Below are 27,894 nucleotides of genomic sequence, written 5' to 3' on the forward strand. Positions count from 1 at the left end.
TTAATGAAATGATTTGAGTCTAGAGTATCACGCTCTGTTGTTGTGCCTTTGATCCAGAATGATGTCATTCTAGTGATAATGACAGGAAGCAGAGGCACCACAGAATAAATGTGAAGCCAGTCATTTATACTGTGTAGTACGACGGTGCTTTGATGTTGATGTCTAGGTAGGTATAATTGACTGATTATTAGTCACTGAGTTTGTATTGTACCAAGGGAAATTAGCTGCCATATCAAGTTTGATTGTTGAATTTTCACTGCCAGAGAAACCCCTAATCAGGGCTTCCATTCTGTTCTGCCGGCTAAATGATTTTGTGAGTTTATTTGCAAGTTATTAGCTTTCATCAATGTAGGCATTTTAGTATACGCTCTTAACCAGAGCGACTTACAATAAGCAAAATATACACATACATAGAGACAGTGTAGTGCCCCAGTATACTAGGATCACAGTAACTAGTCTAAAACAAAATACTATTAAAACAATTATCTGTACATTGACACTATGGTTACCAGGTGAACAATGAACCTAGCATAATCTGTCTAAATAATCTGCAAAATAACATTGTGGTCAAGAAATTCAAGCCTAAGTAATAAAAACATGAGAACAAACGACCACGGTAAGTCTGCATGGTCGTCATAACAAGGACAAGGTTGTCTAGCCTTGACGACCTTGCAGGCTTATGCAAAGGTAAAAATGATTAGTTATTTAGATGCATGTTATGTAGACAGATACTAGGTTAATTTGTTGACCTGGCATTTTATAGTTTGTATAGTTTCAAAGTATAGATTAGTTATTTTTTGATATTATACTGTTTAGATTTAGGTAAACCTACCTATGTTCCAAGATTGCCATTTCTATGCATTTGTTGTAGCCTATTACCTCCTGTTTACTTACTATAAACCACTCTGGATTAAGAACATCTGCCGAATGCCTACATTTAAATGTTTTAATTGTGCAAGTGCTACGGGCTAAGGTGGAGTCTGAATAGATTTCAGATTGCAGTTGCAATCAGCGGTCCAGGCACCTTGGCTGGTAATCCAGTCTGGCAGTGTGCTGCGGGTTCGACTCCCGATCCCAACGGCATTTACTGCATGTCACCCCCCCATCCTTCTCCCCATTTCCAGCCTACTGTCTATCCCTCCATAAAAATAAACACGAAAGCCACAAAAAACATTTAAAAAAATGGTTCCAAGGTTTTCCAGGAAGGTACGAGATGGCAAATGGCAATCTGTGATAAACTGCGACCAGCAATCGAACCAGACACATGACGATTTATGCTTTAGTTGTGAGGCATCGCATCAAAAATAACCAGTCCACAAGCTCACAACCCGTTGCAGCGCGACGTGTTTGGAGATGGTAGATCTGGCTATTTTCGGTGCGCGACACTCACTCGCAACAAAGTATACAACTCAGGCTAGAGGCTTACGCCATCTGCCTGTGATGGCAGCCTGGCAGATGCTACAGTGGAAGTCTCAAATTGCATTTGGAAGATAGTGAAAGGACTGATGTGCTATTAGCAAGTTGCATACATCCGCCAATCAATTTTCATTCACATGTCCAGGCAGGCAGGCACACTGCGGCCATGGAATCAGAGCTGGCAGGCTATCAAATATCAATGTGACAATGAAGTAACATCTCATGCATGAAGCCCATCAGGTTTCCTTAAGCCCAGTCAGTCAGGAGAGTATGAAGAGAGAAGAGATAATAACATTTAACAGTGGAAAGAACATGCCACACAGGCTTTATAATATACGGGCTCTTCGGTGGGAGAGAACCAGAGAACAACAACAAAGCACTTTAAGAGATTTGAACCACTATAGTAAAGTAATTCAATTTGAATGGATGGATGTCTCAATCTCTGGCAATACACACACAGAAATAGAGGGAGAGAGACAATAAATTAGTGAGTTTGAGAGATAGATAGATAGATAGATAGATAGATAGATAGATAGATAGATAGATAGATAGATAGATAGATAGATAGATAGATAGATAGATAGATAGATAGATAGTGTGAATCTTTATCACAGGGCGTTAAGTGCTGCCATAGCTTTACTATCACATGTGAATATTCCTCTCATTCTCTCTGACAGGTTAGGAATAAATGTTTCAATCTATTCCCCACATGGACTGAAAGCATTCTTGTGACAAGCAAAATTATGATATTCCATAAAAAATTTAAAAAAATAGTTCAAGCTGATTAAACTGAATCTATTTCATCCTCCTGAGGAGGACCCTTGAGTCTAGTCCGATCCATCAAAATGTTGGCATCAATCTGCAGGAGATGCGCTACCCCCACCCCCACCTCCATTAGCGATGCTAATTTGCCCGGTCAATCATTTAATCCATGCTACGTGCCTGGTGTGTGTGTGTGTGTGTGTGTGTGTGTGTGTGTGTGTGTGTGTGTGTGTGTGTGTGTGTGTGTGTGTGTCGATAAGCAGAACCGGAATCGTTACCGAACTCACAAAAATCCTAACGATACCCATCCCTATGCTTTGGAGTTTGGATTAGCCGTGTACTTCACAATGTCAACAAGAATACTGGGTGTTCGTAGCTTAGTAGGTAGAGGCCATGCGGTAATCATAAGGTCACTTGTTCACCCTGAACAAGATACTTAACCCCTCATAGCCCATCAGCATCTGAGCAGCCAACAGGATTAACAAAGGTCTACCTTTCTTCTTCTTCAAGAAGTATTTCATCTTTTTGCTAAAAGAAAGCGTTTCACTTCAGAAACGCACCCGTTTAGTCATCTATTCTACTGTAAGAACGCTTACAGTAGGGCTTTCACTTCTAGTGATTTTTACTAGTTGACTAGTTGCCTAGTTCACTAGTTTAACTACCTATTATGTATTAAAAATATATATATATATATATTTTTTTTGTTTATTTTTATGATATTCGTACATTTAAAAACTGTGTACATTGGTGACTATAATCTAGCATTCTAGCTGATCTTGAGGCCTACAAAAAAAAGAAAAACGCTTTTTTTTCTCTTCTCTCATCAACTAGTCAACTAGTACCAACAAGGTCAGCTAGTGGATTTACTAGTCGACTAGTTGAATAGTCGACTAGTTGCTTAAAGCCCTAGCTTACAGTGTCACAGCCTTTACAATACATTAGCTAACTGTTCTCAAGATTTATATGTAAAATAATGAACAGCGACAGTGAATTGTGGTTTGCGTCATCATTACTGACCTGAAGCAGATGGTGTGCCAGTCATTGTTGAGGGCCTGCAGATACTGGTCATCGTAGATCTTCTGTCTGCATCCCGCACAGACGGGCAAGCTTCCACCAGCTACACACACACACACACACACACACACACACACACACACACACACACACACACACACACACACACACACACACACACATAAACAGTGGGGCAAAAGAAGAAGAATCAACTATTGAAGCAAGAACGCAGAAATGTTGAAGCAACGAAACACGTCCAATCGTCCATTAAGCGACAATTGTCCGCACCCCACTCCACCCCCCACTGACAAAACTGTCAGCACAGGGCGCCACGAAGGGTTAATCCGCCCGTGGATGTGCATCGACGGTGTGAATCATTTCCCCACCACCTTGTTCACATGCAAATCACACGTAGGAGGTGAAGAATTCAGCCTCAACACAATAAACATGACGCAACTGGTTTGAGATGGAGCAGTCTCCCTACTTCCTACTCGCGTCACACCTCACCAGATTGAGATTTAGTCGCCATCTTTACAGACATTGTTGCAATCATCTCTCTCCGTCGGGAGAAAGAAGAGGCAAATAGGAAATCAAACTTACGGATTGCAACTTTAAATGAGACAATCTTAGCTGAAACAATCTGAACATGAACAAGCTCAGTGGAGTCAGAGTGTGCCACGGTTGGCCTCTGGCTGAATGCCAAGAAAACTGAAGTTATCACCTATACCTATAACATCCCATCAGAGCATCCACCTCTGACAACAACAGGAGGCACTGCATGGAAGGAAGTCAAGGACTTCAAGTACCCGGGCTCATGGGTCAACTCAACGGAACAAGATCTTAAAGTGAGGAAGGCACTTGCATGGAGGGCCCTGAGTGGCCCAACCTCCCCCGTCAAACCAAACTCAGCTTCTTCTATTCAACGGTAGAGTATGTTCTCCTATACGGCAGTGGTTCTACACCAGAATGCTGCATGCAGTACCGTATACGGGCACCGGTCATGAGGACGTCCCACATTAACATATGTGGATGTGCTCAAGAAATACGCAGGAGCGTAAAGCACCAACAAACTGGCCAGATACAGTATGTATGGGGAACCGGGATGGCTGGAAGCAACAATGGAAGGCTTGTCTGAAGACGACCTAGAGAAGAATGTTGGATACAAAGCGCAATGTAAATGGACGAATGGTCATGCCATCTCCTAACTCCTTCAGTTCTGATGAAACTTCCTACAAGGTTTAGCATCACTTCCTTTAAGACTGTATTGCTCATGGAAATAACAGCACTGAGTTATATGAATCACAACAACACCAGAGAGAGAGCTAAAGATAGCATCCGTTAAATGACCCTCATTAGCTTTGGAGTGCAGAATCCGTTGTAATGAACGAAAATTAGGCTATGCTGCTTATCCACCATCGACTAAAAAAATCCCACGATTTTTGTAACCTATTTTTTGTTAATATAATCCTGGGCACTATACTCCCTCTGCCAACCAGGACTGACCTCATGCTTCCTTCAATGCATGAGGAGTCCAAGCCACTTCACCTGACAGAGGGGTGTTTCCCCGGTTGGACGTAGCGCATGGAAGGAACGCGTTATTCCAACCAGTTCCTTTCCCCGGCGTGGGACATTTTCATGGAAAAGCATTTTAGGAGATTTGAAGTTTTGGAAAAAGTGTTCGGTTATCTAGAACATGTTATCTAGAGCTTTTTTTTTGTTTTGCGTGTGACATGCGCGCGCGTGCTAGTGTGGGTGCATGTGAGTGTAGGTGCATGTGAGCGTAGGTGCATGTGTGCGTGGGTAAAGTGTGTGTGTGCCCTTGTTACCAAAGACCAAGAATATTTGCTTATCTACTGTCAGTCTGTTAGTTGGAATAGAAGAGACAAACAAATAGTCATTCATTTATATAAACACAAGCTCCTGTATGCTGCCAGCCCTCCAAGCTTGTCATAGACAGACGACCCTAAATATGAACTATAGTGTGAAGTGAACAGAAGTTGAAGTTGACCAGAAAGAGAACAGAGACTTCTTTCAAATTAACTGCCCCTTTTCTGCTGGTCCACTTTTTTGGTCCAATTTAAAGGACTGTGAGTTTGGGAGTTTTGCGTTTAGAACTATACGTTAAAACATCCAAATACATACAGGAAAAAATGTATATATTACAGGGCTTGACATTAAGGCTTGTCCGATTGTACTAAATCTAGTAATAATAAGTAAGTAATAAATCTTTCCGGACAAGTGCATTACAATTTGACTTGTCCGTTGGACAAGTGACTCTTGATTTCTCTTTTTCTGTGACTCTCCTATAGCAGCCAACAACATTGTCTGGCACTATTGTCTGGCTTTCCTAATAATCACCTTCCCAATATTGTTAATAGCGCTAGAATGTCTGTGATCAAATACACAGCCATAGATCGGTCACAGACAGTTAGCAGACTGACCACGTCGGCGTTTAAACTACACACAGTACAAACTGCGTGCGTCCTTCACTCTGAGGTTCAGATTTCAAGTATTGTAGTAGTGTATTACATACTTATGTTGTATTTATATTAGCGACATGGCGTTCTTGTAACTGATATCCTGAAACTCAGCAATTCGTTTTTTTTTGTACATGATGCTAGAATAGGAAGGTCAACCTGAGACCATACTCTGCTGTTTTTCCCAGAGTCTGCAATTCAGTCCTTTGATGCAGAGGCTTTCTGTGTTTTATCGTCTTCTTAAGTCTCGCTGCAGAGACCAAAAGCTCTCTGGGGACAAATAAAGTGTAAAGTTCAAAGTGATCCATACTATTTTCTGTCTCCAACTTAGGTAGGTTATATATAATCAACATCAGTTTAGAGTCTTTGACCATATTGTACACCATTAGATTTCAAATGTCTTGGCACTGGGTTCATGTGGCTGGCCTGGCTCATTTCTCTAATCGAATGCTGGGGTGAGTCTTGCTGGAGTAGTTTTATTGATCTCATTGGCTAGAAATATGACTGTCTTGGGATAATGCTTCTCCAACTATAACTTCCCCCTCCCCCTCCCTATCGCACTCTCTCCTCTGCTGTTCATTACTGGACCATTACTCTATTTGACAATTGTAGCCCCCCTGACAACAGACAACTGCAGGGGTCTCAAAGAGCACACACAGAATAGATCACTCACCAGAATACTACTTAAGCCACATTCTGCACAAATACTGCTTTGGAAAAAAATAGCATCCTCCCTCTCACTAAATTATGTCTTTCTCACTTTTCCTCTCCTCATGCACACACACTTGTGTGACGCACGCACGCACGCACGCACGCACGCACGCACGCACGCACGCACGCACGCACGCACGCACGCACGCACGCACGCACGCACACACGCACACACACACGCACACACACACACACACACACACACAAAACCAGAGACCTTTCACTACTAGAGGAGCCACTCGAGCTATTAAGTCAACTTCAGCTCAAAACAGTGGCAGTTCTGAGTGTCACTTAGCAGTATCATGACAGTATTTCATATCCCTGACCAACTCTATCACTGACCCCTGTCTACCGTATACTTAACCTTAACCAGAAGGTGCCATTATCTTTCATTGAAAGTAGAAATTGCTGTCAAAAACTTAACTCAGGACACACCGAAACAGCCAAAACAAGAAAGATATTTATTTCTATGTAAAACTTTCAGACCTTAACTTGGGCTCTATGTATGGAGACTATAGGGGACAACTATACACAACTTAACATACCGGTATATAGGGCTTTTTAGACTATAGAGGTTAAGTTTGAAAATATAAGTCATGGAATCAAATTGCATTTTCCCCTGGATTAATTAGGTCATACCTCAAGTCATGACCATACATCGGTGATATAAGGTCATGACCAATACAGTGAATACACCCATGGTCATGACGCATATTTCTGCACTTCTCACTTCTGCCCATAGGAGGCGCCACAAACACGAAAAGTTGAACCATCTATGTTTATAGAAATCGTCCCTGCATCTTCCTAGTCTGGTCACGACCCCATGCACACTACAATTTATTTCCTACATTGTCTAAGTCCTTAATGTACATTTATTTCGTAGTACAAATGCATGCATTTATAAATGAGAAGATTAGGAGAAATGTAACTGCAGCCCTCCTCAAGTGCAGAAGAACAGAAGGATGCTCCCCGCCTTCACCGCCACAATAATATAACATAACAAATGTGCTTGCTATAAACTCACCTTCCTCCTCACCCATACGTTCGTCCTTCCAGGTGCAGCAGAGCAGCATCAACCTCATTCACACTCCGAGCGGGAGCTCCGTGAGAGAGCCAACAACAAACCAGCAGTCAGTCTATATATCAAATAAACAACCTAACCTAACTCAACCTGCCTAACGGGACGGTCTGTGACCGCAGCCGCCTGCCTGTGCGGTGCCTGCCTGCCGGTGGAATGAATTGGAAGCTGCTCCCTGCCGCCTCCCTCCCTCCTCCCCGAGCCTCCAGCTGCTGAGGAAAGCTATAGGTTGGCCAACCAGTGACTATCCCTGGGACTGGAGTCAGTCGAGGGCAAATGAGTGCATTAAATATCAATGCAATCTTCTACGCCAGTGGTTTTCAACCCTTTTCATATCAAGGTCCATTATTTATTCGGCATTTGAGCCACGGACCACCATTTGATGACATTTAACCTCTCAGACCCAAAACTAAAGAGAATTTTGTCGATTTTGTCCACAAATCCATGCTGTATTGAAGAGGTATACCAACAGGCAAACGTTTATAAGATAACAAATCTTCTACATTCTCTGATTGTGAATTTGTAGATTTCTTGTTTAATTGTTTAATTAAGTAGGCTAATGCAGATGGTTTAACAATCATTTAACTCTTGAGAGCGTAAAATGAAACCAAATGGACCCGTAAGTAAGGGTCAGTTTTGTTTCATGTTATTTCACTCTCAAGAGTGAAATATCTAATAAGGGTCCATTTGGTTACCAACTCTCCATTATTTAGCTGGGGACCACCTGGAACCCCCTCAAGGACCACTGGTGGTCCCCGGACTAGCCTACTGGTTGAGAACCAGTATTCTATGCAGCCGCCAGTGGGTTAGCAGTTGGATTGCCATCCAACTGGCAGTCTGCCAACTGAAAATTGCTCAGAGATAGGCTACTGTATGTGATGAATCACACCTCTTACATCAGATTCAAGTTAAAGGTGCAGAAAGTTATATTTTCTTTAAAATAAAAAAATAGCTCTATATATATTTCTCATAGTAACCATTGCTATTGAATGTTTGTTGGTGTGTCTCTCCAGCTCTTTAGCAGGACCAGCCCTCCAATCCAGCTACGTCCACCTCCTATCAGGCCACCTCCAATCAGGTCACCTCCGCCCATATAAAAAATGTGCATCTAACCAACGGTTCTCCCTGTTCTCATTTTCGTCAACCCTCCCCCACCCTATTTCTCATTCTACTCCCTCTCTAACCTTTCCTTTTCTACAGGTCCCTGATGGGGCTTCTTTGAGCCACGGTGGACCCCAAACTTTAAGGCTTTGGGGCCCAAAGCCTGCCGACCTCGGCTTAAGTACGATGGGCAGCTGAATGGACAGATGACCCAGCGTGGAACATTTATGTTCACTATTCTTATATGATTCATGCTTTTCCTTTCGTTAATACATTTCGTTAAACTTCATTATTGGTGGTGTACGTGGTCCATGATAGTGAATGCATTTTCAGGTCAGGACTGGATACCAATTGATCGAATCAGGAGAGAGAAAGACGGTATAGGATAAACAAGTGAAATTGGAAGTGATCACTGATGACAAAGAAGTGAAAGTGAGCCTTCCAATTCTAAAATTGGAACGCCATAAAATTGAAGCTGATGAATTGGCACTCTCTAATTGGAAACATTGTGTCGCTACTTCAAACTCATGCCATCTGGGCGAAGATACAGAACGTTGTGGGACAAGGTTTGTTTTAGCAGGAGTTTTGTACTCTCAGCCATTGCAGGATTAAACAACCTCCCTATTGACAGGATGGTTTTCAATGTGTAGTGAGGACCTCATGTATTGTCTTGATGGGATATGTAATTGATACAGTATATGTCGTCCTGTGATATGTTGTTCTGTGCTATATGTACTGTAAATTTGGTGTTGTTCTTTTCGTGTAAAAATGATGTGCAATTTATAAAATACAAAAGAGACAGATAACTGAACATCCTTTAAAACATTTTATTTTGTTATCTAATGAAGCAAATAAAATGCCAGGGTATCCGGGAACAAAGTCACATGTGTGTGTCGTAGAAATATAAAAAGTGCAAAACCCCACTGTTAGACTCAATTTAATACTCCATCACATGACGGTGAGTCGGTGACACTCGCTGCCAGAAACAGATCTACAAGCTAACGACAGGTCGTGATGCCTTGTTAGCTTGCAACAACATGTGCTCTTCGCTATGGCTCTTCGTGACACTCTGTCGTGTGACAGAATATAAATTGGGCATTTACTCTCCTTTAAAAAACAAAAAAAGTTTAAATAAAGATGAACAATAACATTCCACGGCACAGAAGACTAGGTTCGACCCGGACAGTTAACACAGCACCATGTAATAGGAACTGAAGAATGGAGGAACTTAAGAGAAGTCAAGTCAAGTTAGTACAAAATACAGTGAACACATCCAGAGAGAGAGAGAGAAAGAGAGAGATATGGGGTTCATGAATTCAATTAATCTTTGGTCAATATGTGTCATAAAGCCTCAAGTCAATAAAGAGCACTGGACAGTGGACACCCATGTCTCACTAGACAAGATGCTCTAGACGAAGGCCAACACATTAAAGAAAGCTCTTGCTCAGTATAATACTTCTTAACAGTGAATAAATGCAATATAGCAAAAAAAGGCAAAAACTAAAACTTCTACATGACTTCTCTCTCTCTCAATTTCTTTCAAATTAGTTATTGAAGCGATGAGCCAGATGAAAAAAAAAAGAATTGGTGCAGAAACTTCAGAAACTTGAATAATGATGAAACAGCGACATCTATTAATGTAAATAACTGCTGAGAAAAAAATGTTCAAACTGAGCAATGTATCATAGTCCAGACTCCCAAAACATTTTTGCATTTCATACACATGCCAGAGGAGATTCTGAATGTTTCTTTTGGTTGCTGTGGGTAAATGCAAAAAGAAAAAAAAAGAAGAAAAAGAAAAAAAAATCTAACAAACAAACAAACAAATAAACAAACAAACAAACAAAATAGACAATAAGTCAGTTCTTTTCATTTGGTCACAACAAAATGCATACAAATCCAGATACACAGCACTGCATCGAATGCATCTTGATTGTCATCAGCACCCCACACTTCAGAACAGAAACTGCTCTTCATGCATCACAAGGCTGGCAACATTATAGGTGAGATGCTGAGGAAGACCTTTATTAACCACATGGCACCTAGATTGGCAACGTTACTGGCAGCAGATGGGGCTGAACTCATCCACCCGTCACCCCCTGCTGTTCCTCACCCATGCTGACCTGAAAATAGCAGCAGAGATGATCTTGGAGCCAGAAGCAATTCTGGGAGTGGGCAGAACTCTGCCAGCTAATCCACTCTGATGTTGTCAGATATGTGAAGGTTTGAGAAGCAATGCGCTGTGAGGTGATTTGGTGCTGTGGGGAAATAGGCCTACTGTCACAATAAAGCTGGATTTATACTTAGTTGTGCATCAAAAAATAGCTGATCTACAAGCTCGTGGAACGAGCTATACAAACTATTTCGAGCTCGAGGAAAGGTGCTACAGCACCTATCCCCAAACATTTTCTCAAACATTTTCATGTCAAGGACCCTGAAATTAATACTTTTTAGATGGACCTAACAAAGACCATGACCTAACAAGTATCAATCTGAAATGATTTGGTGCCAGGGTCCCCCATAAGATTAGGTTTACTACAGAAGTCTACAACTGTCTTAACAGTGGAGAGAATGAAACCTATGATCTGAATAATCTCTCTTTTGGCAGTGAAATAATGAAATTAAAACTGTTTTGCTGGGGACCCCATGGAACCCCCTCAAGGGACCCCACTTTGAGAACCTCCCCATGAGGGAAATACTGTGACAATATGCATCATCTCTACATAGGAGAACCCCACATGACTCACTTTGTGCTTACAATGGGAAGGGGGCACCCTTCACATTCTTGCCCCATAAAGGAAAACCAACATTACAGAGTCATCCACACAATACAGCCATAGTACACACCTTACCGCGCGCACGCGCACACAGGCGCGCGCGCACACACACACACACACACACACACACACACACACACACACACACACACACACACACACACACACACACACACACACACACACACACACACTCTACTACATTTGAAATAAGCTAATGCTGAGAGGGGATTGTCATTGTTTAAGGCTGACTTCACCATATTGATTATTAAAAGGCACAATCAATCAAACAATCAATAACACTAGTCACATCAGAATGTTTACAAAACTCTGGGTCGGTGGGTTCGTATAAAAAAAAACAGATCTTTGAAGTCAAGTAAGAATACTCTAACGGGGGGATTGTTTTTTTGCATATTAAATGTACATTCTAGATCATGCAGTAGCACCATGGTTTCTTGAGGTCACACCGTATCTCAGGATAATCCTCTACTTCTTACGTCCGCAGAATTGGCCTTGGCAGCCGGGAGCCACACCTTAATGGGAGGCAGCAACACACACACACACACACACACACACACACACACACACACACACACACACACACACACACACACACACACACACACACACACACACACACACACACACACACACACACACACACACACACTTTACAATTTAGGCATTTAGCAGACGCTCTTAATCTTGATTTACAATAAGCAAGAACAAAAAGCATGGCAATACATCACATACATAAACAGTAGTTTGAAGACTGTGAGTGCTATACAGTAATTCTCAATTATTTTTAATTTCAAGCAACATCAGTTTGATGATAAGCAGGCTAAAGAAGACAATTTCATCCCCAAGTATCACAGAGTAATTTAGCTGGGGGTCCCCTGGAATCCCAGCGAGAAAAACGGAACAGGGGGCGCCCGTTTTTCCGGCCGGATCCCTTTAGGCCGGGCCACCTTGAAGGAGACGGAATCCCCCTAATAGTTTTCTCGTCTACTCAGAGATGAGATGTAATTATAACTATATCAATCTTGAATATTGAACGTCCATAAATATTCCTGCAAATGCCATGATATGCCTTTAATACAGTGTAAAGGAACTAGCATAAACTCTGGGTACATTATTTGTTGGTCCCTCTCTCCAGATTGTTTCTGGAGTTCATTAATGTTGTGCTGTTGAGAGATGCTCCAATGTTAGGACTCGTTTATACTGAGTTAACTTATACCACATGTTGTTCAGTTGAAAAGCAGTACATTGTTAGTAGAGGTTAGACAAACACTGATGAGGTCTGTTAACATTATTGCTGAATGAGAATGGTAGACAATATATACTGTATAATGTTCATATTATTTATTGATTTTGTAATACCTCTGTAGGCCCCTCCTGCACCCCCAAGGAAACCCTGTAGTGCTCCATACTTGGCTGCTTTGGCTGTAAAAGATGATGGCAGAGAGACAAGACTGTTTAGATCAGTGTGCTTCCCAAAAGTTGTGAGGCAAATCCATACCAGGTGACTTCTGTGATTACCGCACATTATTACTGCAATATATGATATATCGTTGCTGTTGGGCAGAAACATCTTCATATCTCCACATTCAACATAGTTTTTTTGGCAAATTAATGCCCTACTTGATCATACTACAGCGTCACACAAAAGCATCAAAAGTAGTAGATCCACAAACTTGAGATGCGGCACGAAGAGACACGTTTTGAGCTTGTCGAGCCATTTTTTTAATTTGAATCCTATAAAGAAACAGTTATATGAAGATCTAACGCTCGGCAGTTCGCTATGGGACGCGTCTCCCATAGCAAACTGCCTCGCTTATATCTCTTATATAACCACAGTTACTGCGTAACCTCCAGTTATATGAAGATCTAACGCTCGGCAGTTCGCAATGGGAGACGCGTCCCATAGCGAACTTCCTCGCTTATATCTCTTATATAACCACGGTTACTGCGTAACCTCCAGTTTTGGACATACAAAGTTTCCACCCGACAGAGAAGAAATAGTTTTTATGTACTTTATTTGTTTAGTTTATTAGTGTTTAGTGTTCATCTGAACACATGCATCTGTTGAATAAGATATATAGCCTACTGTATACCAATTGGTCACATAAAGGCCAGAGGTGCAAAGAAAATGCCATGGAAGGATTCCTTTTTGAGGGGTGCTATTCCCTCCGATGTCTGGCTTTTGAAATTACGTCATATGGCAGCCAAGTCTATGGACTTTACTTTTCAAAAGATCGGCATTAAGTGACAGATAAGAATAGATAAGAATAGTCTTGACATGTACAGTAGTTAATGCAAAATGTATATAAATATATAAATGTAGCACTTTTAAGTTTAACAACCATAGAGTGGCAGCCAAGTCTACTGAATTTTTATGTTTGTTTAGTACACTAAACATGATGTCATGTGGCAGCCAAGTCTTTTGTTTGTTTACAAAAGTTAAACAAAAACATTGATGTCATGTGGCAGCCACAGTGGGCGCCCCTCAGTCACTTCACACGAGTGTGATTTTCTTTTTAGGGTGGATTGAGAACTTTCTCTCACTGCAACACCATCATGGTGCATGCTTTCAGAAAACAGATAGACGTTCAAAACAAAGCTATTTGACTATAGGGAAGGCTTGGTCTGATAAGCATGGAACGTCCTACTTTTCATTCACATGCTACATCTGAGATTAAGCCTGTGAGGTTAGGTATCTAGAAATGTGTCACTCTTTCCTTAAAATAATCTCTTTCGGCAAGTAATCTGCTATGATGAGGAAAATCTGCAGCCTGTCCCCCGCCTCAATCTAATCTCATCCAAATAATCTGAAATGTTTCCATTGTCTGCCAGAGAGTAACAGGATTAAAGGGTTTAAATGATAAATCTTGGCCTGGGCCGTGGCTCAGCGGTCCAGGCACCTTGGCCGGTAGTCCGAGTCTGGCAGTGTGCCGCGGGTTCTACTCCCGATCCCGACGGCCTGTACTGCATGTCACACCCCCATCTCTCTCCCCAATTTCCTGTCAGCCTACTGTCTGTCCCTCCATACAAAATATAAAATAAAGGCGAAAGCCACATAAAAAAAAACGGTAACACTTTATATTAAGGTCGCCTTTATAATGCATTATAAACTCATTTATAATGCATTATAATGTGATTATAAGGCATTATAACACTCGTTATACATGTTTTTAATCATGTATAACAACTTATAACCACGTTTATAACATATTATAAGTGCTGGTCATAATGCATTATTATGCTAAGTGGAACAGCACATTATAACTATTATAACTTAGGTGGTTATAAAGGCACATAGAGAAGTGCTGTAATGTCTGTGTCATAATGCATTATAACCAATGTGTTTATTAAATGGAATAATGTCTTATAAACATCAATAATATGCTATAGTATATTATACAAAGTTTTGTCACTTTACTTAAAGGTCACAAAGTACTGCTATAGCATATTATTGATGTTTATAAGACATTATTCCATTTAATACATGACAGATTCTGTTATCACTATAGATAGTGTTTGTTCAGTAACAATAATGTCTCCCTGTCTCTCCCACTCTTAATAAACAGAAAATAAATGTTCAGGTCGGGATACCAATTCCATCCAATCAGGAGAAAGAACTCATACAGGATACAAGATGAACAAAAATGGGAAATTATGAAAGGAGAAAAAAAAGAAAGAAAAAAGAAGAGCTGACAAAACTGGAACTGGAGACTATCAAATTTAAGATGATACATTATCTTTTTGGGATTCTCTCTCCTAAATGGAGTTTGATTCGATAAAACCTTTCAACATATCACGTACACCTCTTTAAACAGAGTATGAGGTTTGTGTGACATTCTGATGACTGAAAATCATCAGAATACATATCCAAATGCGGTACAAAATATTTAGGCGAGTGTTGAAAAGAGATTCTGTTACCTTGCTGAGGAGTGAGAGGGGCTGGTACGTACCCAGTACCACCTAGAGAGAACACACACATTGAGCACAATCAATGACAATCTGTTACAACAGTTAAGACATTTTGTAAAGGGTCCTTGTTTTCCTTGCCGCTATCGCGGTGGATCAGATCAACTAAGCCTTAGTTGATCCGTTGGGGTCCACGTTCAAGCCAGCCAGGCCTGAATGTGATCGGACACCGGTGGAATGATTGTTTTTCAGTCAGAGTTTTCACATCGCTCTGCGATTGACCAAAAAGCCCCTCAACATCAGCCGAGCCGATCGTAAAGACACCCCTGAACTGCCAATAATCCTCTGGAGTATTTGCATGAGTGTGAGCACTTGTTTGTGAAGTTGTTTCATTTTAAAAGTGAAAAGACATGAATTGACTGAAAATACATTTATATTTCCGATTTGTATGTGTTCACCAGACCAAATTAATCCATATTATGATAAGAATTCAAGACTTTTCAGTTTCAAGTGAATAGCAGTATGGTCACTAGTTAGCAATTTATTGTGTTGCGATGGAAGGTTAAAGCTACGTTATGTTGTGAACGCATACTAAAGCTAAAGTGACATAAGGGTGAGCATATAGGGGTCAAAGAGCGTAAGAGGGGGGCAAAGTCTGAACATAGAGTACACAGCATAATCCTGAGTGCTATTTTAACTTGGAGGGGGGGGGGGGGGGGAAATACAGCCACTCCATATCCGTCTCTGGCAGCTTGGATCTGTACATTTTAGGCAAGAAATATGCCATGGCTCAATTTTGATTACATTTACATCACACTTACTGGTCAATATTCGTTATGCTCCAGAGTTATAGTCTGTTTCAATCAGTCGCATTTAACACACCATAGGCAGCTCCTACAGTACTGTTTTCATAATGGGCGCATTGGGCGGATAGTGTGAACATAACCTAAGAGAGGTCAATATTTACACTCTCGAGGTCTAAATGACACTCAGGACTTTGCCACCAAAAGCAGGGCAAATGGCCAATGCAAACATAATCCCCATCCATCCATGACTGGAAGTGAAGGGAAAGATGCAGCCTTTCCATGCAGATATCTTTAGTAGTTCCCCTCTCGCCGTCTCTTTGATGTTATTAGCACTGAACAGGAAGTGACGGATCTTTCTGTCAGTCAGTCTGTCCTCATCTGTGTTACCTGTATGTCGGCAGCTGGGCTTAAATCCACCTCCTGATCCAGAAACAGGGACGAATAGTTACACAACCGTATAGTAGACGGAGGCATTCTATAGCGCAACAAAAATCTATAGGTCACCAATTTCGATGTGACTTGAGCAATGGCACCATCAAGAGGGCAAAATAGAGGAGAGGGGCTCTCTTTTGTACGGACTCTTATTGACAATTTGGTTGTATGTGCTAAAAGTGTGATTTTGAGATCTCACTCGCAGTTCAATGAGAGTGGATAGAATAGCTACTTACAGTATCTCAATTACAGAGCACAGAATCTATAGATGAAGATGATGGACAATATTTAGTAGTTTCAATATACAACGTTACAATTAGATTATTGTAACGTTAGACATTAGATTTCTAAATAGCCACAACTACAACCATTGTGAGCTTGTAAGTTTGTGTGTAACTTGTGTAGTATTGTGTGTAACTTGTGGTTTTCTCATATTGCATCTGAAGGTCCTGGCAGTATATTCAGCATTCTTTTATTTATTCAGCATTCTTTTATTGACCGGTCAGGCCGGTATGGTAGGCCTCAGGCCTACCATACCAGGCCTCAGGCCTACCATTACGTGGCACATCTATGCACGGAATATCTATGTTCACAGTCAAAGGGGGTGTTGTTGAGAAGAACCACACGCCCACTCACTATGCATATTTCCTTTGGGAAACCCAGCCATTGACATTATTCTGCGTTCACCATCGAAGGTCCCGTCATTATTCTGTTGAACATTTACTGTACCTTATCTGGTACAGATCATTCACAAGTCATCCGCTCATCAGACACGAGCGCACATATAATAAACAAAATAAACAAAACATATGAGCGCACGCACACAAACTCACTCATGCACAAACCGCGAGCGCACACACACGCACACGCACACACACACACACACACACACACACACACACACACACACACACACACACACACACACACACACACACACACACACTTAATTACCTGGGTAAGCCTGCTGTGGATAGCCACCTCCATAACCTGGAACCAAGCCACCTGCACCTGTAAGATAAATATAATTGACAGATACTCAGCAAATTATGAAGAAGACACATTAACAACATCATTAATTACCAGTTAATGATGTAAAAGTACTCATTGTGCAGAATGTCCAGTTTCACAATGTTCAAAATATATAGAATATAAAGAATCTTTTGAAAATAACCGATCACAATTGCTCATGGCTCAGTAGTAAAACCTGGCACAAATATTGCTTATAGGGTCTGGCTATTGGGTAGGCTACCTTTCCCCCTTTTAATTTGCATACAATTTCTATAATGTGTGGGCTACATTCTTTACCCAGATTATGGGCGAGGAGTCAAGGTTGTAGGGTGAAGTGGGGGATAACATGGGGGGTGGGATAAGGTAGTGGCAGTATGGGGGTGAATATCTCTGAGCAATACGGCCATGGCTATGAGATAAAGCTCATCCTTCACAGACAGGCAGAGAGGAAGAGAAAGATGGATCATGTGGCCATTACATTGTTCACAATTTTTATTAATTTAGTTATTTATCTTGCCACTTATCAGTAAGGCCAATTTGGGGGTCCTTGCTATGGCAAGATTTGGAACATACATACCTTGTTGTGGATATCCACCAGCCCCACCGGCTCCCAGATTACCATAACCTATGGATATGAGAGGATAACACATCACAAACCATGATCGTACACAAACACAGCAGATCCTGCTTTACACCTTGTCTTATGCTGTTCACAGATACATGGACAAATGGAGGACAGGAGGGATTACAATATGATGTAAAGGCTGTGGCGGTATGGGGGTGAATATCTCTGAGCAATACGGTTATGAGATAAAGCTCATCCTTCACAGACAGGCAGAGAGGAAGATGGAACATGTGACTATATTTATTTGTATTTATCTTGCCATTTAGCAGTAGGGCCGTGGACACGACAAGAAGCAGCAGCAGTAGGACCAGAGGCTATGGGGGTCGTAGTCATGGAAAGGTTTGGGCACCCGTGCCGTGCAGTATTGTACATACCTTGCTGTGGATATCCACCAGCACCAGCACCAGCACCTTGCTGTGGATATCCACCAGCACCAGCACCTTGCTGTGGATATCCACCAGCACCACCGGCTCCCAGATTACCATAACCTATGGACATGAGAGGGTAAGACATCACAAACCTCTATGAATGTACTGTATACCTTTACTGTACATGTAGCTGAAAATAAACGAAGATGATCATACACAGTGGATCCTCTTTTTTACAGTGACGCTAGAGCACCTCCATTGTGTCATTTTGATCTTGACGTTGATTGTGACCTTGACCTGTGGGCCCTTTTCACACCCAAAGTTGGTGAACTTTTCAGTGTTCTTGTACTGATTATTCCCACCCAGTTGGATAAAAATATGCCCATCTGTTATAGAGTTATGCTGTTCACAGATACACACAGACAAATACACAGGAGTGATTACAAATTTACAATACCATCTAAACTTTAAAGAACAAAATAAATAATTAAGGCTGCACGATATCTTGCAGCCTTTAAGAGCCTTACAAATGATCTCCATCTATGATCCACAATGACAATGATCTCCATCTATGATCCACAATGACAATGATCTCCATCTATGATCCACAATGACAATGATCTCCATCTATGATCCACAATGACAATGGTGAGGCCCTAATGTGGATCTATAGGACTTCATGTGGCCACCGTGGCCAGCCTGTGACGTCAGTCATCTATGACATAATACAGTATCTAATGTATTGTGTGATGGATATGTCAAATGTGTGCAAGCTGAATCTGTGCCCAATATCAGAGCCCCCTTTATAAAATTAAAGATATTATGCCTAGTATTAATATACGGTATATCATTTAGCAATATTTCAAATGTGGCCTACTGGCAGTGTGCACAAGACATTTAGCGCTGATTGGCCCAGTGGTTTGCTAGATTAAGTCCACATACTCTTATAGAGGTTTGACTCCTGCAGAGCCATGCAGGCCAGTAAAAAGCTGCCACGTTCTTGGTTCTTGTGATATAAATAGTCTCCAGAGGGTCATGATATCTGCAATCTCACTTTGATGTTGTACAAAATGGTGCTAATTCAGCCTCCGCAGGGATGTGTTCAGTTAACTTCTAACTGCTTATAGGTTCTGGCTATTGGGTAGGCTACCTTTTCCCCTTTTAATTTGCATACAATGTCTATAATGTGTGGGCTACATTCTTTACCCAGATTATGGGCGAGGAGTCAAGGTTGTAGGGTGAAGTGGGGGATAGCATGGGGGGTGGGATAAGGTATAGTGGCAGTATGGGGGTGAAAATCTCTGAGCAATACGGCCATGGCTATGAGATAAAGCTCATCCTTCACAGACAGGCAGAGAGGAAGAGAAAGATGGATCATGTGACCATTACATTGTTCACGATTTGTATTCATTTAGTTATTTATCTTGCCATTTAGCAGTAAGGCCAATTTGGGGGTCCTTGCCATGGCAAGATTTGGAAACTCTTGCAGACATGTACATATATACCTTGTTGTGGATATCCACCAGCACCACCGGCTCCCAGATTACCATAACCTATGGATATGAGAGAGATGAAATAGCCAATCTAACAAGCTAACGACACTTGTGAGCATTGTAGATCAGCTATTTTTGCCGATTGTTACTTGTGTGACACTGTAGTAGTAATAATAACCAGTAAGACGCCTAATGGGCGAGGTCGCGTGCACGCATCCGCCTCGTTGACGGCAGACTGCTGGGCGAGTGCTGGCGCTTTGGCATGGGGGGTCAGATCAACATGGAATGAATTCTGTACTGGCCATATAAGGAGCATGTCTTGAGTGTACAGGGTTTATTGAGGTCAGATCAATATATGGAATGTCAGAACAGGTCAGCTCCATATATGGAGATAGAAGGGTGATAGCGGGGACATTCTCTTGAGTGTACTGGGTTTGATGAGGGCCCAGGTAGGGCTGGGCCTTAATTTTCGGGCCTGTTGAGAACTCTAGTTGGGGCCATGGGGCAATCAATTAATACCTTTCCAACCACTATATTAATGGCAATTAGTACTTGAGTAAATATACTTAGTTATTTTCTACCAATATTTATAACTCTGTAGGGACAGCTTGATATTTTGAACATACGTCAACATACCGTATGTCAGTCACTACAAATCAGATGATTGGTCCTGTACAGTACCTGGTTTGGGTGGTTTAGCTCCTGCTCCTGCTCCTGTTCCTCCTCCCAGTCCGTAACCAGCACCCGGATACCTCACTCCTCCTAACGGAAACACCAAAATGAAGCTTTATTTACTATATCCATCACCCAACAAACTGATCTGATACACTACAAGAGATTGTGCTCACAATAATAACTTTTTTTCTTACGTTATTTTTTATTTTATATATTTTTAATCAATACTCATTGGAACAATTGCCCATCATCTTCAGTTTTCTGTGGTATAATATGTTCCATTTCTAAAGCACCAAATATCTTATTTGATCATGCAGAAATGCAAAATATTATTGCCTCTCGCTGGACAGCGAGGCTCATTGAACAAGTATTAGCTGTGACTAGTCACTTTCATTTCTCCCCGAAAACTTTGAATAGGGAGCCAAACCAGCCAGTGATGAGAACTAAACAATGATTACTGTGTTTATAGTAATCTTTAATTTCATACCACACCATATCCTCTCCTGAAACTTTCACCAGCAAAATAATAATAATAATTTATTTTAAATACCGTGATAACAGTCTTTTGTCTCGGCGATACAAATCAAAACTTTTTAATATCATATTTTGTGGGCACGATATATTGTGACACCCCTAATAAATCAGACTCAATAAAGAAAACAAATCCTTCAAATAAGCTGCACTGATGGGTTTCAAAGATGGAGAAACTAACAGTACATTAAATACATCTGCTGGGTCGTTAAATAGAAAGAAATCAGCACAAAAAGCCAGGTTGTTGTTTATGTTTTCTGCCGTTACAGCAGGAATTAATTAATGGAACCCTGTATACTGTATGCCAAGTGTCTTTCCAAGGGCAGGAGCATTTCATCAGTATGAATACTGTTTCGCCTGGGTTTTATATCTCCGAGCATCTCCAAGCTCCCAGTAGGCATCTCAACCCTGACACCCACCACAGAAGCCACACAGGAAATACAGTTGGATGGCATTTCCTGTAACGGTCGCTTTGTGCACTAGCAAGGCAAAAAGGCAAAACTATTCAAACCAAGCAAGCTCGGCATGAATGGGTGCTTGAGTGACGTCATCCTGTTCCTCTCTCATACATACCCTGTCCATAATATTGACCATAATATGGATTGTATCCCCCTGAATCATGATGACAGAGAAAAGCAGCTTTATTTGCTATTCTTTTTATACGTGGCACATGTTCACGTGACCCGGATGGTTTACCAGGCTATCAAGGAATGGCAACAGCAAAAGTTAGTAACTGATAAGATCTGACTACAACTCATTCTCAATAGTTAAACTAAATAATGACATTTCCTCAAATGGAGGTTCAGTTTATGATATTATAAATTTAGGCTGAAATGATATAATGTGGTGTGATGCAGTGTTAATTTTGTCGATTAAAACTATGACCAAAACTAAATAAAGACTATAAGCTATGACTAAATACATCGCCAATTTCGTCATAAAATAAAAACTATACCAAAATGTTATGGAGGGACTAGTGGAGGATAGAGCCAGTATAACCTCTACGAAAAAATAAGTCATTTTATGCATGGTTGTACACTGGTGTCGTGCTCCAAAAATAGCAGATCTACAAGCTCATAACATGTCACAGCACAACACATTGTGAGCTTGTAGATCTGCTATTTTGAAACTAAGCTAAGTATAAATCAGGCATTACCATTTACAACGCAATCACAGCCCACCAAGAGATATTTTAGTTGACTAAAATCTTATATCTAGTCAACTAATACTAGACTAAAACTAAAGCATTTCAGATAACAAAAATAGTTTTATTCAAAATCTGCTGTCAAAATTAACACAGGTGTGATGTCATTGTTGTAAATGTAGGTACAGTACGTTTGAGGGTTGTGTAGGAATCCATACCTGCACCAGGTCCAGCTGCCAGCGGGATACCAGCCCCTCCGGTTCCACCTGCCACTGCAAGACCACCACACAACAATATGAGAGCATATCAAGACTGGGGGGTCCTTGAAATTCAAAGGTTGAGAACCACTCGGCCACTGTTATTATAGTATACCTGGGGGCTTCAAAGGTTTAGCTGCAGGTAGGCTTCCAGCACCTCCAAACCCGGTACCGGCCCCAGCACCGTAGGGAAGTCCAACCCCGGTACCGGCCCCAGCACCATAGGGAAGTCCAACCCCGGTACCGGCACCGTAGGGAAGTCCAACCCCGGTACCGGCCCCAGCACCATAGGGAAGTCCAACCCTGGTACCGGCCCCGGCACCGTAGGGAAGTCCAACCCCAGTACCGGCCCCAGCACCATAGGGAAGTCCAACCCCAGTACCGGCCCCAGCACCATAGGGAAGTCCAACCCCAGTACCGGCCCCAGCACCATAGGGAAGTCCAACCCCGGTCCCGTAGGGAAGTCCAGCACCTCCGTACGGAACACCAGCGCCGTATGGGACTCCAGCACCACCACCATAGGGGGCTGAAACACAGGAAAAGAAAGATGCAATCGAAACACATTAGATGAATGCTGATACACTCACATTTATCTGCCTTTCTTGCCTTCTCCGTGACCCGGAAATAGTGTATGTAAAATGTTAAAGTGAGAGGAGCCAATAGCGAGTTCGCATCCAAGTGGATCTAAATCACTAGTTCTTTCAAGATTTATTTTTTAATATAGCAGATATACAAGCTTGCAGTGCTATTTTTGAATAGCTTGGTCCCTCCCAATTTTTTTTGTATTATTATTATTGGCAACTGAATGGCTGGAACATGGAAATTAAGAGTTTCAGTATTTATTTACTGTATGATGTATTTTCTCTATTATTAAGATTATTGTAGAGGTCAATTTGTATTGGGGGTGGGGATCGCGAGACATGGCCAAAGCATTTCCGGGGGTCTCCAGCCAAAACGTTGAGAACCCCAACATCATGTGGACGATCTGACCCTTTCATCCCTATTCTGGTCATGTCATAATAGGCAAAACAGAACAGATACATGAACAAAACAAAAAATATATAGCCTAATATTTGGCAAAAATAATAATTTACTGGCTATTTTCGCTATTGACAAAAAGTATAGTATCGTTATAGATTATATAAACTGCAACGGTGGCCGAACGGATTGCGGAGCGGTCTTGATACCGGAAGGTCGCCAGTTCGAATCAGCGGTCCGACATGTTAAAATTACCACCGCTGAAGTGCCCTTGAACAAGGCATTGAACCACTACGATGAAATGTTCTATGAGCAGGGCCTGGCTGGAAACAAGTTCTTGAGCTTAGCCCAGATACCCTGGGTAAATATAGTAATCATTTCATTTCATTTCATTTCAACTATAACTAACTTATAGCTTGAAGAACTGTTCAAGTAGTTCAGTGGACAGGCTATCTTGGAAGGTTTTTAGTTATTACTGTCAATGTCACATTCTCCTTGCAAAATAAACAAACAAAACTTCATAGAGACACACTTTAACATCTTGTACAACTACTTTTGTGACTTGGGATTTCAGCTCTTACTTTCAATGGTGAGCCGGTGCATTTTCTTTTTTTTAATTATTAACCCAGTTCGATTCCTGCATATTTTCGGATGCGTTAAAAATTATTGATCAATTAAAAAAAATGGCATTGGACTCTGTGTGCATTCTGTGCAATGGGCTGTAACCTGAAACAATGTATTTATATAGAATGTTCCCAACATAATGTTCTGTACTTGTGGGTCAAACTTCAGTCTAACCGACAGCAGGTTTTACACCAGATGCTGCTAAAGTGCACAATGTCCTCTGGGCTGACGTGATTTACACGTTGTGTCCTTGTGTCCTTTGTGCCGCTGTGCAGCATTATTTATGTTTCTGCAACACATGCGTTACTGTGATGGTACATGGGATTAAACTGAAGGTCAAAAGTCAATGTCATGAGGAACAATAATAGAGAGCAGAATCATATCAAGATGAGCTATTCGGCCGACACCGTCCAGGAACTGTCTGTTGGACCCATTGGGCGAGAACCCCTTTTGGTGTTTTACCCCTTCGGGCCGGGAACCCATTTTGGGGTTCTGTACAGTATGTACAGTATTCAAAAATGTCAAAACAATAATGCTGCTATATACATTTTTGAAGTTTTTCAGAAAACTTAGGTCAGTATTTAGAAGTTGTTTTTAGAATCGGCCTCAGGCCTAAATGGAAAATAGGTTAACATTATGTACAGACTATAGGCCTGTCCTATCACAGTCAAATAATGGATTGATTGATCTGTTTGGTCTTAGTCAATCTAGACTTAGGTGATTAGTCGTGTTTTTGTGTTGGTTTGAAATTAAATGCTGAATGCTGATAGGTCAGTAGGTCAGTAGCCAAGAGTAATCATGTCGGAGCCTCATGTCAGGGCCAAGTCAGGACATGTCAGGGCCATGTCAGAGTCCTATTAGAGCCCTGTATCTGGGCCGTATCAGGGAGGTGACCTTTGTTAAAGAAAAGCAGTGATTAAAACATCTTTACTCATGTGCAGCAACTAGAATATCTCACAGCTGTGAGATGTCTCTACCTCAGACCAGCTACTGTCCACAAAGTGTTATTTTATTTTAACTCTGACCGCTGACCTTTAACCCACGATAAAGAAAGAGTTAAAATAGCCAAGCTTGTAGATACGCTGTTTTAAGACGATTTGCCTAAAATAGGGAGCCTAGGAACCAATTTACTGCCATGGATGACTTTGACACCATTTATTTTTTAATTCAGTGAGTTTGCTGTCCAGTCCACTGTCTAGCAGTGTCTCTGTTGCTAGGTGATGGCTAAACAGGAAATGGTCTCTCAGTGAAAAAGTTCACCTCAATATAAACTGAAATTTAAAAACCCTTTTATCTCTGATTATTTTCCCAGATTTTGAAACGGATTTTGATCAAAACGGCGATGTTCACGGCTCATATTACTAAAGTGTTGCTTTGTAGGTTTCGGGTGACTTATAAAAAGATAGCGGCTAACATATCTTAGCTCATTTTACTTCCGGTTCTAGGCCAATGAGTTGTTGGTCTTCAAAATAAAAGCTGTCTCTGAAAGGGACTGTTAATTGCAGGCTTACAAGACTGATCTCAGACAACATGGGGGGTAACCAGGCATATTTTATGGATTCATGTTTTTTCATTAAATAATTTGTCCAGTCCCCACATGAATGCACAAGGGGATTATAGAAGGATGAACTATGAACTTTGAATATGTTGTGCATTCTAAGATCAGAAAGGATCATCCAACGATTACATTGATTAAGGTGTGTGTGTCAGTGTGTGTGTGTGTGTGTGTGTGTGTGTGTGTGTGTGTGTGTGTGTGTGTGTGTTCATTGATTCAAACCACACAGAAAACATGCTTATAGGTTAGCATTATGCAAATGTATCTCCTAACATGTGATCATAATTCATAGAGTGTGCCTTAATTGGGGCATTACATAGAAACTGCAAGCCATTACTGTATGTACGTCTATTGATTTGTGCAGAAATGATAGATGGTTTTGCAGTCAGTAACGTCATAATGTTGAACATGTATGTACTGTATTTGAGGATGAGTGAAATAACTAAAAAGAAAGAATAGACCAAATTGTGGTGAAGATAAGATGATTAAAACGTTATTTTAACCTATCTGTCTGTTTTCTTTTTTTTCTGCCTGAATTCTAATGCAACATTAGTACATCAGGGTAGTCATTCAAACCAAAAGTCTGAGGGCACCCAATTAGAGGTGTACACTGTAGGTCTTCCCCCAGAAAATAATGATGCCATTTTCTGCTGACATCTGCTTGACATTTGACATAAGCCAGCTGTAGTGTATGCAGCATATTCAATGACTTTGGAGGGATTAACTAAATCAGTTTTTCATGGCTCAGCAACCTCCCACATTGTTAGGGTAAATACTGTATATTTATTTATAGATACTCATGTCAATTATTTGCTTATTGTGAAAATCACTTATTTATTCACTAGCTTCTGCTGCTACTAAAAGGAGCTAAATCTCACCGCTTCACCCACACATTTATGTGGTATAAATTGACATGCAAATGTGTTGTTGTCTGTGTGTGCGTGCGTGCGTGCGTGCATGCGTGCTTGTGTGCGTGCGTGCGTGCGTGCGTGCGTGCGTGCGTACGTGCGTTCTCTTACTACTTGGTAAGAATCGTGTAACTAGGTAACTGCCATTTGGAATAGACTTTACATGAGTATTTAGTTATTTGTTGACTAGGGTCATGTCATTTAATCTGATCGTTCAGTTTCTAAGTAACAAATGGAAATCCTTATGAGCATCTGCTAATTAGTGTAAATTGTAATAATCTAGAAAAGAGACGCTTTTGTAAGGTACGGTAGGTTATACTTAAGTCGAAAATTCTAGTGCTCCCCCGGTCTCCTCACCCCCCCCAGCAGATTATGAAACATCCTTACCTGCTGGTAGGTATGGTTTAGGTGGTTTGCCCCCTGTCCCAACGCCCACACCTGAAAACAGCAGTGCTGTGTGTTAGGTTGACTTGTAATTGCGTTCCATGTCCACTGAAAACAGCAGATCTACAAGCCCACAGCGCGGGACTTGTGACACGTGTGACGTGTTGTGAGCTTGTAGATGTACTAATTTTTATGTAAGTATACACTACTACAGAAAACAAGGGTTACAGTTTTACAAGGTGTAGTGATACATATTTGCTAGATTTGCGTTTGTCACCACCATGTGGTCAGCTAATGCATTTCACCTATGAACAAATTTCAAAAGAGCTTCATGATGAGCGTGTGTGAAATGACTCTTACCTGGCTGTTGCACCCCGACAGCGGTACCAACTAAACGAGTGAATGAAGATCACAAGAAGATTAAGTTAAAAGTATCAGCTGAATGAACACATTGTGTTTCATTCTGAAACATTCATCCGGTTAGTTTCTTGAAATAATGATGTTTTGTCATGAAACTGAAGAGATAAATGTACACACGTTCAGATTCAGAATTTTACAAACCAGATTATGGAAAAAGACAAAATGAAAAACCTTTCACATTCATGGTTAAACTATACAAACTTTGGAAGAAAATACAAGTATGCATGTTACACTGAAGGCCTCTAAGACAGGACATGTAGTTTCTTTTCAACTCATGTCAATTCAATGATTTCACATTGATTTTAATCACCATCATCATTTGGGTTGTTCTGTTTTTGTATGTGACAATATGTACTGTAAATGTCAGTCACATGTTCATTGGATAACGGTCTGCGTCAATGTGCATGTTTTTAAATGTCG

General features: G+C 41.1%; 2 protein-coding genes across 2 annotated transcripts in view; both read right to left on the reverse strand.

The window, feature by feature from the left end:
* Nucleotides 1-7,462, reverse strand: part of limk1a (LIM domain kinase 1a) — a gene marked incomplete at its 5' end in the record, with an annotated part of 95,917 nt that extends 88,455 nt beyond the window's left edge. The window contains 2 exons of the mRNA XM_079514381.1: nucleotides 3,196-3,295; nucleotides 7,405-7,462. Of these exons, the coding sequence (XP_079370507.1) occupies nucleotides 3,196-3,295; nucleotides 7,405-7,462 (158 nt within the window). The remainder of the gene's footprint in view (nucleotides 1-3,195; nucleotides 3,296-7,404) is intronic.
* A 1,909-nt stretch (nucleotides 7,463-9,371) lies between these two features.
* elna (elastin a) overlaps nucleotides 9,372-27,894 on the reverse strand; it is a 122,095-nt gene continuing 103,572 nt past the window's right edge. The window contains exons 37-50 of the mRNA XM_079513757.1: nucleotides 27,415-27,444; nucleotides 27,058-27,108; nucleotides 22,721-23,131; nucleotides 22,567-22,620; nucleotides 21,778-21,816; nucleotides 20,680-20,760; nucleotides 20,011-20,058; nucleotides 18,512-18,625; nucleotides 18,090-18,137; nucleotides 17,456-17,512; nucleotides 16,457-16,489; nucleotides 15,276-15,317; nucleotides 12,717-12,779; nucleotides 9,372-11,869 (exon numbers count right to left, since the gene is read on the reverse strand). Of these exons, the coding sequence (XP_079369883.1) occupies nucleotides 11,823-11,869; nucleotides 12,717-12,779; nucleotides 15,276-15,317; nucleotides 16,457-16,489; nucleotides 17,456-17,512; nucleotides 18,090-18,137; nucleotides 18,512-18,625; nucleotides 20,011-20,058; nucleotides 20,680-20,760; nucleotides 21,778-21,816; nucleotides 22,567-22,620; nucleotides 22,721-23,131; nucleotides 27,058-27,108; nucleotides 27,415-27,444 (1,118 nt within the window). The 3' untranslated portion in view covers nucleotides 9,372-11,822. The remainder of the gene's footprint in view (nucleotides 11,870-12,716; nucleotides 12,780-15,275; nucleotides 15,318-16,456; nucleotides 16,490-17,455; nucleotides 17,513-18,089; nucleotides 18,138-18,511; nucleotides 18,626-20,010; nucleotides 20,059-20,679; nucleotides 20,761-21,777; nucleotides 21,817-22,566; nucleotides 22,621-22,720; nucleotides 23,132-27,057; nucleotides 27,109-27,414; nucleotides 27,445-27,894) is intronic.

Source organism: Electrona antarctica, assembly GCF_951216825.1.
Source record: "Electrona antarctica genome assembly, chromosome: 11".
NCBI lineage: Eukaryota > Metazoa > Chordata > Actinopteri > Myctophiformes > Myctophidae > Electrona > Electrona antarctica.